The sequence below is a fragment of the Lagenorhynchus albirostris genome, chromosome 20, assembly GCF_949774975.1.
Source record: "Lagenorhynchus albirostris chromosome 20, mLagAlb1.1, whole genome shotgun sequence".
NCBI lineage: Eukaryota > Metazoa > Chordata > Mammalia > Artiodactyla > Delphinidae > Lagenorhynchus > Lagenorhynchus albirostris.
The window spans coordinates 29,879,567-29,893,890 of NC_083114.1; the positions used below are offsets into that span (position 1 = coordinate 29,879,567).

At 49.6% G+C, this 14,324-nt stretch overlaps 1 protein-coding gene across 6 annotated transcripts; it reads right to left on the reverse strand.

Annotated features, from left to right (window-relative positions):
• Positions 1–720: 720 nt before the first annotated feature.
• Positions 721–12,300, reverse strand: MKS1 (MKS transition zone complex subunit 1). 6 transcript variants are annotated; one of them, XM_060133074.1, is made up of 18 exons: positions 12,202–12,298; positions 11,679–11,788; positions 10,265–10,335; positions 9,636–9,791; positions 8,493–8,590; positions 8,177–8,305; positions 7,809–7,913; positions 7,260–7,368; positions 6,673–6,729; positions 5,556–5,598; positions 5,234–5,299; positions 3,672–3,742; positions 3,268–3,337; positions 3,062–3,169; positions 2,251–2,384; positions 1,686–1,768; positions 1,502–1,599; positions 721–1,394 (listed from the first exon to the last, which is right to left on the reverse strand). In XM_060133074.1, exons 1-18 carry the CDS (start codon positions 12,279–12,281, stop codon positions 1,303–1,305), a joined length of 1,680 nt encoding a protein of 559 aa, XP_059989057.1. In that variant the 5' UTR covers positions 12,282–12,298; the 3' UTR covers positions 721–1,302. The 6 variants fall into 6 exon arrangements, 4 of the variants coding, with proteins under 4 accessions (XP_059989057.1, XP_059989060.1, XP_059989061.1 ...); XM_060133077.1 differs by lacking the exon at positions 11,679–11,788 and having other exon boundaries at positions 12,202–12,300; XM_060133078.1 differs by lacking the exon at positions 1,686–1,768.
• Positions 12,301–14,324: the final 2,024 nt, after the last annotated feature.

A 14,324-nucleotide genomic window follows, 5' to 3' on the forward strand; every position in this document is an offset into this window, starting at 1 on the left:
TTGTGCTGCTTCCGCAGGAGTCCATCCCAAGCCTCTGACCTTGGAGACAAGGAAACCTGGGGGAGACCACAAGGCTACCTCCTCCCCTGGAGCAACCGCTTCCTGCTGATGCTTTTGCTGGCTATAGCTCAGAGCTGGTTCTCTGGCTGGGAGTGACGGCCAGGGTTCCCAGCAGCAATGAACCCTCCTGCCATGCAAGCCTCTTATGTAATAGGTCACATGTCAGCTCCAGGTGCAAGGGCTCGTGAGCCAAGCAAGGGGGTCCTGAGGCCCAGGCAAGAGGAGTCATCTTCATCTCCAGCCACTTTCATCTATTTCCCACCCTGTCCCTGACCCCTGCCTATGACTGGGAGGCCACAGAGTCCCCGCCTCCAGCCACCCCACGGTCTTTCTCTGGAGCCTGCAGGCTGCACAGCACCCTCTGCTTCTACCAATAAAGCACCCCTGAGGGCAGAAGCTGGTTTCTGCATTGGGCTCAGGGGGGGCAGGGGCTGGACCTCAGTCCCATGCTTTGCTCCAGATGTTTAAGAGGAGTGCTGCTAAGACACAGCTGGCATTAACCTTAAAGCCTCCCCTGGGGGCTGAGTTTAGAGCATCAAAAGAAACACTGTGGAGTAGGAAAAGGCAGGGAAGTGCAGCAGCGTTAGGGGCCCCGATGTTAAGGAGAACAGCTTGGCCGTGAAAGCGACCCAAGCAGAAAACCAGCCGACAGAACGTCAGTCAGTATAAAAAGTTTTTATGTATAAAAAGCACAATAAAAGATGACAGCTAGCTAGCAGAAAGGACTGGGCATTGCCTTCAGCCTTCATTTACTACAGAAACAAGCCCCCAGCAGGAAGGGGAGGCTACCCTGGGAAGAGGAGGCTGGGTTCCCAGGCCAGGAGTGTAAGATCTCTCTCGCCTTCTTTCTCGGGCCTCCATGTGTAAAGCAGGTGTGGAGCAGGTGGTACTGCTGCCCTCTGCCACTGAGACCATGAGACAGGCCGGAAAGGAGGCTGTGTCGAGGACAGAACTAACTTTGGGCTTCCCCCCAAAACTGTTCTCAAACCAAAAAACCTGTCTTGTTGCGATGGTCACTTGCAGTGGCTGACATATGAAGACAGGGACCATATGGGGGCCACAGGGTCTTTGGCTTTGTTGCCACCCAGCAGCTGAAGACCAGGCAGGGGTCCAGCCCAGGATTCTCAGCTCTTCTGGTTCTCAGCAGGTCAGCAGAGTCTCTAATCAGAAAGACGAAGAGGGCCCAGGCCTTGGATATCACCCGTCTTGTCCTCGTGCACGGCGGGCCAGGACTGCAGTGAGCTAGGAGACCGTGGTTCCCGAGGGGCTCACGAGGTCCTGGGGAAGGCTTTCTCGGGCCTCCTGCATGCGGCGCCGGGCTCGACGGAAGGCTTCTGTGAGGGAAGCAGACACAGGAGTCAGCTGCCACGGTGTGGGGGAAATGGGACCCACGGGGATGCTGGAGGGGGGTGTAGCTGGAATTGGGTGGGGGGAAGCCTACCTAGCACGTTGTGAATGGAACTTTGCTGGCTGAATCCCTCCAGACGGTCCAACACGCTCCTCATCCTCTTCCGGAGAGAACTTGACTCCATGAAGGCCCTGCAGGGGAGCCCGCCACGTGGCCATGGCTGCTCTTGCAGCCCTCAGGGTCAGAAGCCCCAAGGCGGAGGGCGATGGCCACTCACCTGGACTGCTGCAGACAGTGCAGGCGGAAGGTGACACTGCCTGTGGTCTCTGTGCGGAGTCCAAAGCGGCTCAGACGCTCCCCCTGCGGCATCCGGTTAACGTCAGGTTTCTGTTGGTTCCTAGACCCCAGGCACCACAGTGGCCTCACTCCCATTCTTATTCCCCTTCTTGGGGAGAACAGTTCTGTTGAGGAAACTTCATCCCAACACCCAGATTCCACCACCTCCCAAGTGTAAATCAAGGAACATTCCGACCTCGTTCGAGAATCAGCAGTCTTATAAGCTGCCTGCCAATCCTCTGATTCCTGAGGACTCAGGGATGGGCTGGAAGGAGGGGCCAGTTATTCCGACAGGGACCAGGGGAAACCTCTAAGTGTACTATTTTCCAGAGCTCTCCTAGGACAGCAGTGATCTTTGTACCTGGTGCAAGATGTGGCCGAGACAGGAGGGAAGGGACTAAGCAATAATGAAGCAATGAACAATTAAGGGTCCTTAACCCAGATTCCACCTTACTCCAGAAGAGATAGGGACGTACGTTCCCAGCATGAAGTCTCCCCAAAGTCACCTTGAAGGTTCCTGGTATCCGCACGTAGGAGAGGTCCTCCAGCTCCAGAGAGCCGCCAATGAAAAACCTCCTGAGCTCGGCCACTGGGCCCAGCTCCAGGGGCCTCCACGTAGGGACTGTCAGGGTGTGCGAGCCTGTGCAGGAAGAGGAGAGCGGGGCCGGAAATGGCACGTGCTCCCTTGCTGCCTTCCCGGCAATGACACGGGCCTCGCCACCACCAAAACACCTGGTCTGGTAATGGCCTGACCTCTGGTGAAGGTCATCAGAGTGGTTTAGGGTACCCACTTGAAAATCAATCAGATGGAAATTCAGATCTCAGCTCTGCCAGTTATTACCTGGGCACCAGGACAAGTTTCTCAACCTCTCTGAACCCCATTCTCCTCACCTAATAACAACACCTATGCCTCACAGAGTGGTGGGGAGAATTAAATGAGAAGCACTTAGCACACTGCCTGGCGCACAACAGAAGACAGCGGCTATTATTTCAAAAGGAGCTGATCCACTCAATACACGTCCGCCGAGAGCCCATCTTGCCACGCGGCTGCTCCCTCGAGGCCACGAGTCAGGTCAGAGGAGCCGGAGGCAGAGCCCAGAGCTGCTCAGCTTCCCAGTTAGCTGTCCTTTCACCCAGTTGTCTCTAACAGAGGGGGAAAATTTCCTCAAAAGGAGAAGGAAATCTTGCAAGCTAAGTGCTTCTAATTCCCAGTCATCCCTACTCCTCACAGGAAGTGGTCGAATCTTCTGAAGTGTTAGCCTTGTTTCTAGGAGCTAGGGCACATGGGCCACGTGAAGGGCAGGGATGAGCGGTCACCTGGGGTGGCAGGCAGCACCACAGCCCCGTAGCCTTCCACGCGATACCTCTGCCAGAAGTCCAGCGAGAGGACCTCGCAGTAGAGCACAGGCCATGCCGGGAGAGCACCTGCAGCAAGGGGGAGAAGCGGCCAGGTCGTGGGAGGCCTTCACCAGGAGAGGGCCTGTCTGAGGGGCCCAAGGCCGAGCACCTGCCGGGCCACTCACCGGCAGATTCATCCTCGTGGAGGAAGGAGGCCTCAAACGTGAACGGGTAGGAGAAGTAAGCCACATTATCCTAAAAAAGAGGAATGTTATTTTATACTCAGTGTCATGGGGTGGACGAGGGCTCACTTGGAATTTGTTTTCCCTGTAGCCAATGACAAGCTCACCATCCCAAGGGAAAAAGAAAAACTATCACCCCAGGTAGGAAATAAAAGGCTGAGAGGTGAAGGGACACCCAAACCCGAGCGGCTACCACTCTCAGAAAGGCAGAGAGAACCCTTGGGCCAGGCATCCCTGCAGAGCCCACCGCGAAGGGCCGGACCCAGCCCTGGAATCTTCCCCAGGCCGTGAGCGTGATAATCTTCAGATGCCTTCCCCCTTCTAGGTGCCCCCTCTCGCTGCCCTACCGTTCCCAGGGACTTGGTGGCACAGGTCTGTGTTATTCCTGAGAGCTGCTGGAATGCTGGGCTTGACCAGCCTGAAAACCAAAGACCACATATAGTAAGTCAACGGGGAGGAAGGCAAGCAGTTGAGAAAAAGACAAAGTTCCTTTCTCCATTCACTCACTCGTTCATGCAATCAATCATTCATTTCACATTCACTGTGTGTCTGCCATGTGCTATGACCGATCACTGGGGACATCTTGGTGACCAGATAAAAAAGCTTCCTGTCTCTCATGGGGCTACCATTCCCGTTGGGGATGGGAGGGGGGAACAGACAACAAACCAACCAACAAAAAGACTATCAAGTAGTAATAAATGCTAAAGTAAAAATGAAACAGGGTGAAGGGACTGAGTGGCTTGAGGCTCATTTAGACGGCGTGGTGAGGGAACACCACTCAGAGGCGACACTGAGGCTGAGACCTAAACTAAAGCAGAACCAGTCGTGCAAAGATTGGACACAAAAGCTTTCAGACAAGAAATGGCCCTGAAAAGGCCCTCAGGTGGGAATGAACTTGGCCTGCTCAAGAACAGAAATTACAACTGCAATGCTGTAAGGGAGGGATAGGCAGGGGCCAGCTCGTTCAGAGAATGGAGTCTGGATTTGGCTCTAAGTGGGAAGGGAAGCTGTTGGGGCTTTAAGTTCAAAAGAGACACAACTGGTTTACATTTTAAAGGCTCAGTTAGGCTGTGGTGCACGTGGCAAATGAAACGTAAGACGGAGCAAGACAGGAAGTGAGAGGATAAATTAGAAACCTAATGCTTCGGCCTAAGCAAGAGATGATGGTGGCTTGGCCCAGGGTCCTCGAGAAAACAGAGGATTCAAGACATCTTCTGGAGACAGAACTGCCAAGAACTGCTGATAGAATGAATGGCGGTAGGGAGCTAGAGAAAGTGAGGAGTCAAGGATGTCTCTTAAGTTTCTGCTATCAGAAACTAAGTAGATGACATTGCCATTCTGCTAAGATGGGCAAGACCATGAGGGCAGGTGTGAGGCAAGAGGGGGAATCAAGAAGCTTTTGGTCATGTTAAATAGGAACGACAAAGAGGTAAGTGGACATGACTCCGGAGTTCAGGGGAGAAGCTAAGGCTAGAGAGGGACATCCGGGAGTCTGAGACATATAAACAGTACTGAAGCCACAGGATGTATGAGGCCACCTAGAAAGACCGTGGAGAGAGAGTAACAGAAGGCCAGGCCCAGCCTTGGACACTCTAATAGTTTTAGATCAACAGAAGATGAGGGAACAGTCAAGAAGGCCGCTGAGCCCCCGAGAGAGACGAGAGGAGCACAGAGCCAGAAGCCAAGAGGACAGTCTCAGTGAGGAAAGTGAGCTGTGGTGAATGCTTCTGAGAGGCCAAGTAGGGTGAAGGCAGAGATGTCACCACAGGATTTCACATCTTGGAAGTGATCTATGACCTTGAAAAGAACAGTAACAATTTCAGTGGAGGAGTGGGGAAGGAAGTCTGACCGAATGCCTCCGGAAAACTGTCAGAATGGGTAAAAAGAGAGACTTATGAATATTACTTACTAGTAGTTGGCAATTCCACGAAGAAGTGGACGTAAAGATTGTCAAACTCATAGCCTTGGGCTGAAACTAAGAAAACAGGAAACTGTTTCAGGTTATCCTCCTATCACCCTTAACACCCGCCCCAGTCCTAAAGGGCCTACCCACGTGTGGAAGCGAGTCCCTCAAGGGCCAGGAACTCCCTGTGCTTCCAGGAAAGACACATGCCTGAGTCTCCCGAGTGCTGCGGACAACCCAAGGGCTCTACTGGGGCAGGGAGGATTACTCCACAGTTAAATCTGACACTTGCCAGCATCAAGGGGCTTCTGTCTGGTGAGACACTCACCTACTTCTCCATTTACAAAGAGCCGGAGGGCACCTGGTACCGTCTGAGGTAGAGAGAAGTGGGGACAGATCAGGAGGTCTGAGGGAAGCGACACCTCTCCTCCAGCCTGCCCGTAAATCCCCAGAGGACCTGACGCTGGACGCCAGATCCAGGTGTGTGACTAATCCCGCTTCCTCCCCACCTGCCACTTCTCCATAAATCTGTTTCCTTCATTTCTAAAAGCGTGTAATGTAATGGAAAAAGCACCTAATTTACATGGTGGGGAAGGCAACAAAGTGTGGGGTATTTACAAGAACGGCCAAGAGAAGCAACCACAGCTGCCTGCCGCCGTAGGGCGAGAGGCTAGAGACCCCGGCTCCCTCTAGAGGGAGGTCAAGAGACCAGGAAGTTTCCTTGTTAAATTATTTGTGTATCTATCTTATCTCACTTTTTAACACCGAAAATCTGTTGCTAATAGAACACAAAAATAGTGAAAGTTAATTTTTTAGAGAGAGGGAGACCACCAGGTAACTCTCTCCTTGTTTCCAGATCTAGAAATGGAACTCCTGGAATAAGAGAAGACAAAGAATAGGACCACAGGATTACGGACTTAAACTCTTTTGTTTTGTTTTAAGAGCCAAACTATTTGACAAACAGAAATGACACCCCTCCCTCTCTATGGGGCATTAGGAAAAATATCTACATGAAGAGCAAGGAAGACACTTTTCATCTTTATATTTATTTATAAAATTAATTACAAAGTAATACATGAATGCACTCCCACTGATAAAAATTCAAAACCACCTAAGTTTAGAGAATAAAAAGTAAACATTCCTGACATGTCCCTCTCACCACCCAATAGCCATCTACCATTTCCCAATCCCACCCCCTCCCCAGAGAAAGCCACCCATAGGGTGTGTGCCCTTTGAGACCTTTTCCTATGCATTAACAGTTCTATATCAATATGCAATGCTTCTAAAACATAACAAGGACTATACTCTAAATGTTGTTTTTTACTTTTTTCCACTGAGGAGTATGTCTTTGGGACCCTGAAGAGAGAACTGTCACTGAGCCGCAGTCAGAACGCTCTGGCTACAGAAACCCAGCTGGCGGAGCTGCAGGAAACCCAGCTACTCACCGTCTCAAAGTCAGTGCCCACGAGGCTGTTGAGATACTCCTTGTGCCGGCCATAGAGCTGAGGAAACAAACCACACTGAAACTCAAGGTGTGACCCCAGCCAGACCAGGGTCCAGATCTGCATGGGAGGGAGAAAAGCAGCAGGAGTGGGACGTGCCACAGAAAGCTGGGCCTAAGCATCCCAGACACTGACATCTGACCATGAAGCACAGAGGCTCTGGAGTCCACCGGTCTGGGACCAACCTGGCTCTCGCACTTACGTGACCTCGGGCAGACCGCTTAGCTTCTTGATCTCCATTTCCTCATTTATAAAGTGGTAATAATAAAAATATTCACCTAAAGGCTTGTGGTACAGTCTAAATGAAATAAAGTATGTGAAGGGCCTAGCACAGAGCACAGCAAATGCTCAAATAAATGGTCATTATTGTGATGATCTTATAATAGGATCGAAACCTTACATCTGACATGTCAGCAGCGCTTCCCAAGTCAGGCGAGGCCTCTAAGAGCAAGGCCTTGCAGCTGCTGACCCAACCTCGGCCGCGGCCTCGGCTCCCAGCTCTCTGGTTCCCGGACTGAACCAGCACTTACGTCCCTGAGCGCACGCTGCTCCCGCTCTTCCTCCTCAGGCTGTGCAAGGGAGGACACGCTGTCAATCGTATACTTCCACAGCTCCTGCTTCTCCCCGTCTGTCTCGATTCTGTAAGGTCAAAGCCACAAAGGGACTAACTCAGCAAACAGGAGGTGGGGCCCTCCAGACCCAGCCCAGGGAGGAGCCGATTTACAGTTCTGTTATTCTAAGACGTAAGATGAGGAACAGTCAGGCCAGAGGAGAAGACCTGGCTAGTTCATCTCTCCCAGTTTTGATTAGTCCCTACACGCAGCAGCACAGAGAATTATTTTCACTTGACGACACTGATGAAGGTATCACTTTCAAATCCGGGTAGGTGCATATTTTCTGAGAAAAGGTTGCCCAGTGTCCTAAGGGTCTATGACCTGGAACAGAATATGAACCACTGGCTCGGAATTTAAAAGTTAGAACACATGAAGGGCTTTCAGAGAATCTCCTCAACTTGGGGCAAGAAGTAAAGCCAAGGAAAGCAATGCCAGTCTCCGCCATCCCTTTCTTCCTCTTCTCACCTGTAGGGTCCTCTGGAGCCAGTGAAGTCAGGTTTTACTGTGATCACACCATTACTGTCCACCTTCAGAGTACAGAGGACATGTTCATACTTCCTATAGCCAAGCCTAGAAACCAGGGAATTAACACCAGGGTTCAAGACTGCTGCCCCACCTCCAGGGAAAGAGGAAGAGGTGTTCAGGACATATCAGGGGAGAGGACAGAGGCTGGAGTGAGAATTGTCATGGTAAAATACTCTCTTCCAAAGAAAAAGTAGAAGGAAAACATCCCTCCCTCCCATATACCTGGGATGACTGTAACAGGAGAGTGATGGTTAGTGACAGGAGAAGAGAATGCAGGTCTGAGCCGGGCAGTAAGAAGCTTCACTCACTTTCCATAGGGACCCAGGTCTGCCATGATGTACATTGTCTGAAGAGGGGTGTTGATGACATGGCTGTTCCGGATGAACTCTTCTGAGGGTTCCCAGGTGACGATTCGTGACTTAAGGATGCCACCCTCCCTGGGAGACACCACAGGAAGGGTCACTTCCCTGGCACCCCCCGAACAGCCTGAAGGAGGAGCTCAGGGGAGCACACGAAGGTGGAGGTCTGCTGCAGGATGGGACGCTCGAGTTGGTGGGCATACGGGGAACACAGGCATGGACGGACCACAGAGGCCGCCACGGCCCTGTACACACTTGCACTCACATCCCTCGCCTGTCCTGCCGTCGCCGCCTGACATTTGCCATTCGCTCGACCAAGAATGACGGCATTTCGCTGGCTGCAGTGGTCATCTTCTGACAGTGCTGGGAAAACAGAGCAGCCCAGTGTAAGCCTGCTCAGGGCCGTGTGGGACCAAGGACCTGGAGGGAAGTCTTCCTTCTGAAACTTCACATAGGACCTGAACCTCAGCGCACGGCCACCTCACAATCACACTGACGGCGGGCACAGTGGCACAAACAGCCCAAGGAAGAGCCCAACCAAGCCTTGGTTTGCCCGAAGGTTACAGCAGCATATTATCCTTGAGAAATGAGTTTATTTATGCTCATCTTAAAATGAGCCTGCAATCTCTAAACACATACCAACAAAAGGTTTGGTGAGTCTGCCTGGTAGACGTTGACATCACTAGGTAGTTGGAAGATGTGTAACACAGGTATCCTGTGGAAAACCCTCCCATGGGTAACTGAACACTATCTGTAATTTTCTTTTGTTTACCAAAACAGACAACCCAAATTTTATATGCTACCAACCCACAGCTTTCCTGATATAAGCATCAACCTTTCAAAAACATTCACTTAACACCTGGCTCCTTGCAGAGATCTACAAGGTCATAGACAAAAATCAGATAACATAGGCACTCCCCTCCCTCAAGGAGTTTAAAATCTCACTAAGACAGAATATGCAGAAGAAAATGTAAAACAAGTCCATGAGGGTATAGCTGTCATAGGCAAATTGAGGATATAAGCCATTCCCCACGCAGTACTGAATCCTTCTTCAAACCCATATATTCAGTTTCGGCTGAATCCGTGATGAATTTTATCTAGATGGCTCTAGACTCCATCCACCTGTCTGATCTCATGATGCACGGAGGAAGCCAAACCCAGTGGTGGCTTCTCCCAGTCTGTAGGCTGCAAGCCTGTGATTAGAGACACTGCCGGCTCCCCCAGGCCCTCCAGCAGATGGAGCCGGGAGCAGCAGCCTCACCACCCGCAGACTGTGCCCACCTACTCCAGCTTGGCTGCCAGAAGGTCTGTATCCCCTTAACAGGCTTCCGAGTTAACATACAGAGAGGCCGGAAAGCTAGGGCAGACAAAGGTGAAGGGAGCTACGGTGCTTGGGGAAGAATGCTACCTCCTCCAAATTGGTGTATCTATCAGAGTCAGTGTAGGTAAAGATTCGTCGGTTCTTCCTGCCATCCAGATCCTCCAGCTTCAGAATCTCTTGGCGGTACTGATGATCCAAAGGGCTCTGACAGGCTGCTTCATTTTGGTACAGATCTACTTCGAACTGAGGTCACAAAGAAACAAAGTTCTACTGAGAATATGTCAAATTTTGCTCCTATAACAGTTTGGTCAAATTAGTTCTATAGAGCTGATGCAACTTGACATGTTCTCATAGCCAACTGTCGTTTATCTAAACTAATGGAGGACAGGAGAGCCAACGAATGTTAGAGCTAAAAGGAACCACAGTGATAGTCTAATTCAATTCTGCTATTACAGAATTGACATACCAAAACAGTAATTCTGCTGTTTTGGTATGTGGCCCAGAGATGAAAAGTGTCTTACCCAGGATTATAAAACTGGGTAGTGGCAGGCACTATATTCCATTGACCCCATAAGCACAACAGTGGAAAGTATAAACTGTTATAAGCTTTCTGGAAATCAGTTTAGCCATATGTATCAAGAATCCTTCCCTGTGACTAGTCAGGTGGAGATGGACCAGGGGGAGGCAGACTGAGCAGACAAGGGACACTGGCTCACCTGGCTGAAGAGCTTCTCTTGCCACCCAATCACGACCTCCTCCTCTTCATCGACCTCCGGGCGGTGTCCACCTCCAAAGACAATAGAGTGAGTCAAATGTTTGAGCCAAACTAGCACCACTTCTCACTCTGTGGTTGGTTATAACCAAAGTCCCTGCTCTTATATTTGCCACAAAATCAGTTGGAGTTCACTGATCTATGAAGCACTCACTCTAGACTTACTCTATAGAGGCTGTGGATATGTGTAGAAGCCAAGATTAGGACCCAAGAAGTCTTAATCACTACTCTGATTTGAATAAAAGGAAGTCATGCCTTCCAGGAATTATTTGATCTAATTCAGTGTCAAGAGCTGAAATTTATTAGATACAGGCTAAATAGCTCTTCCTCAATCCCAACTGCCTACATTTGCTAGACAGGAACTGCGGCATTTTTTTTTTTTTTTTTGCAGTACGCGGGCCTCTCACTGTTGTGGCCTCTCCCATTGCGGAGCACAGGCTCCGGATGCGCAGGCTCAGCAGCCATGGCTCACGGGCCCAGCCGCTCCGCGGCATGTGGGATCTTCCCAGACCGGGGCACGAACCCGTGTCCCCTGCATTGGCAGGTGGACTCTCAACCACTGCACCACCAGGGAAGCCCAGGAACTGTGGCATTTTTATCTTCACTATTCCTGAAGCCATATATCTAGAATCACTAACACTATAACCTTAAGAGACCAAGTATCAGGAGAGAAAAGGAAAGACATACAACTGATTTTTTTTTTTAAGAACCAAATCTAATACACACACTCCTAGCTGAGTGTGCCTTTTCCAAAGACACATGCTTCACAACCTGCCAGCTCACACTCTTGCCCAGGAATATTTTTGAACAGAAACAACAAAAGCAGAGAGACCAGTGACCTAACGCAAACACACTGTCCTCTCTTCCTCACTTTTCTGGCTTCCCAGATAAGGAAAACTGCTAGAACACAGACGGTGTTAATATGTACATTTTCCAAGTAGACCCCAATTTTTAAGCTGTTTTAAAAAGTGTTTAGTTGTATGTTTCAAGCTTGGAGTGATATTTTCTCTTAGGAAAAAAATGCCACAAATTTGTATTTCGGTTGACAGGCAAATTTATAACGTATCTAAAGTATGGTATTTGCTATTTCCCTACGTTTGACCACAATTCGGATCAGCATCTTGACGGCAGGAATCAAGCCTTATTCAATTTTACACAACATAATGTAGTAGTTAAAATTGCCTGGGACCAAATCCTGGCTTCAACATTTACCAGACCTGTGACCTTGGACAATAAACCCATCCTCTCTATACCTTTTCTCAGACTATAGACCTGGGTCTACTCTGTCTTAAGAGGTAACCTCCACCCTAGGCCCTTCCCCAGATCCCCAGGCGGCCACATCACCACCATTCACCCACTGGTGGATGGGTGAGGCCTAAAAGTGGCCAAGTCTATGAGGTCCTTCCCAGGCTGGGCAGCAGGCTGGCAATGGAGGTAGCTGCTTGATGTGATTCTTTGCAGGTGGACTCTGCCAGGAAAAGAGAAGCCCAAAATACTCGTTACAAAACACTCAACCAGGAGATGAAAGCAGAGCAAAGATGGAGAAACAAAACTCAGAAGAGGGTACGGCTACCAAGAATGTGGCGGGGTGTAGGCGACAGAGGGGATGTGAGTGCGGCACGGGGACCTAAGGAGAAGACGATGGGAGAGTGTACTGGAGACACAGGGCCTCGAGAAACTTGGGAGGGGCAGGGTCCTGAAAGGGTGGGTCTGGAAGCTGGGAGTGAAGAGGGTGCCGGGTAGTGAGGGAGACGCGGGGAGACGAGGTGACAGCGGTCAGGACTGCAAACCCAAGTGAGGGTCCCAGCAAACAAGAAGCGAAGTTCAGGCTCTAATTATCTGACAGCATAAAAGCACGGGTCTCTGGGGTGATGCGACTACCGGAGGCGGAGGTTGCGCACGGGGTCCCAAGAGCGATACACGGCCTCTCCGGTGTCAGTGCTCCAAACGGTCTCCGCCATGACAGCTGCGCTGCGCGCGACTGCGCCGGAAAGCGCGCCGCCCCAGTTCCCCTGGCAACGGAAACGCTGGGTTAGGGAGGCGGGAACCCGGTTCCCTACGCGGCGCGGCAGAGCCCCGCCCGTTGCAGGCGCAGGCCAGTTGGTGCCAGCGCACGCTTCGGCTGGGGCTCGTGCGGGGTTGCCGCTGGTCCTGAGTGGGAACGAAGCTCGCTCATACCCAAGGCCAGACTTGATGCACTTTACAAATGAGGAAACTAAAGCAGCGCTGGAGGCCGCTTTTATACAGATTCAGACAGAAATGCTGATGGACACCAAACCCAAGCGTCCTGAGTTCTCAACTACTACTTTTTCCACCACACGACACAGCCTTCCACTGAATCCTGGGAAACTTTGGCCTCCTAATCGGTGGAGGTGACTCACAGAATGCACCCATTCTTCCCAAAGGAGTCAGGGGAGGTGATGACGGTTACCCAGACATGAAAATATATTCTTGGAAGAAGGCAAAAAAGTGTCAAGATTTATTAATCCTTGTGTTGGCATTCACTGAACCAGAGAAAGAAGAAACAAGGAAGCTAACAGTAAGGAAGGAAAAGATGTCATTATTGCACTGGGTTTTCCCCTGCGTGTGTTATTTCCGGATTTTTAAGCCACCTTAGTTAGATACCTCACTGGCCTTGGGAAAAGTCAACAAAATGCCATTATGAAGACGTGCTTCACTGGACTGCCAAAGGCAGGACACACCATAACCTTCAGTCTAGCTCCCTGACACCTTGGGGATGTCAACAATTTTCAGCCTTTGACATTTGCTGCTTCCTCAACAGAGTAGGCAATTGTCCCCTGAACTCAAGAATCTCATGCCAGTTTCATTATATGGCATTGGGAGCCCTAAGCAACAAAGCTGCTGTTGTGTAACACTAAGGACTCACGGTAACAATAGCCCTATTTATTTAAGATCTGATACAGCCTGGGTGCTTTGTTTGTATTGTCCCCAATCCTCCTAGAAACCCCTTAAGTAGGTATTTGTTATTCTCATTTAATCAATGAAGTTATTGAAGGCCAGAGCTTGAAGGCTGAGCCCTAGTAAGTGGTGAAGGAGCTGAGATTCCAGGCCAGGTCTGTCTTTTGAAGCCTGAACACCTTCCACTCTGCTTCACGACCTCTCACCTACCAATTTATTCTATAAGAGCACACAGTTGCCAATCTGGGAAATAATTATTTCGACAGGTGAAACCATGGAGGCAGAATATTAGCTTTTAAGAGAAAAGCCACTCTAATTTTTTCTTTTAAAGTTGTGCATAGGCAACACTGTGCCACATGAACAGCAAATGATAACGGTGGAGCCAGGACCAACAGTTTAGTTTTATACCAAATCAAACTTATAGCAAAGTCAATCTGACATAGACAAAATAGGTACTGTACCACATGATATGGAAATATAAGTTATTTGTCTAACCATAGTTGAATTATTTTTATACAGATAAACTAGATTTTTATTCTCCTTATTTACTGGTATAAGTCAGGATTCTTAAAATTGGGATCCATGAGGAGAGTTCAAGGGGTCTATTGACTCTTTCCCTTACCAGTAGGGGGTACCAGTATGAGATTAAGAGATACAAAGTACTATGTATAAAATAAATAAGCAGCAGAGATATACTTTACAGCACAGGGAAATATAGCATTATTTTGTAATAACTTTAACTGGAGTATCTATAAAAAATATTGAATCCCTATGTTGTACACCTGAACTAATACGTTCTAAATCAACTTTATGTCAATTAAAAAAAACCTCCCTAGATTTTTGTGGGGGCCATTTTCTGGAAAGAGTCCATGGCTTTTATCAGATTCTGGAAGGAGTTTGTACCTGATATCAAGAGTAGCCTGATCCCCACTACATTTATATACTGACATCTTCTTAAACATCAAAAGTTTGGATTATATAGCATAAAGGCCAAAATCCCTTGTACCACCCCCAGCAACCCTTCCTCCCCCATCCCCAGTCAGGAAGGTTCAGAGTTGACATTTAATGTGTTCTCCCTAAAATGG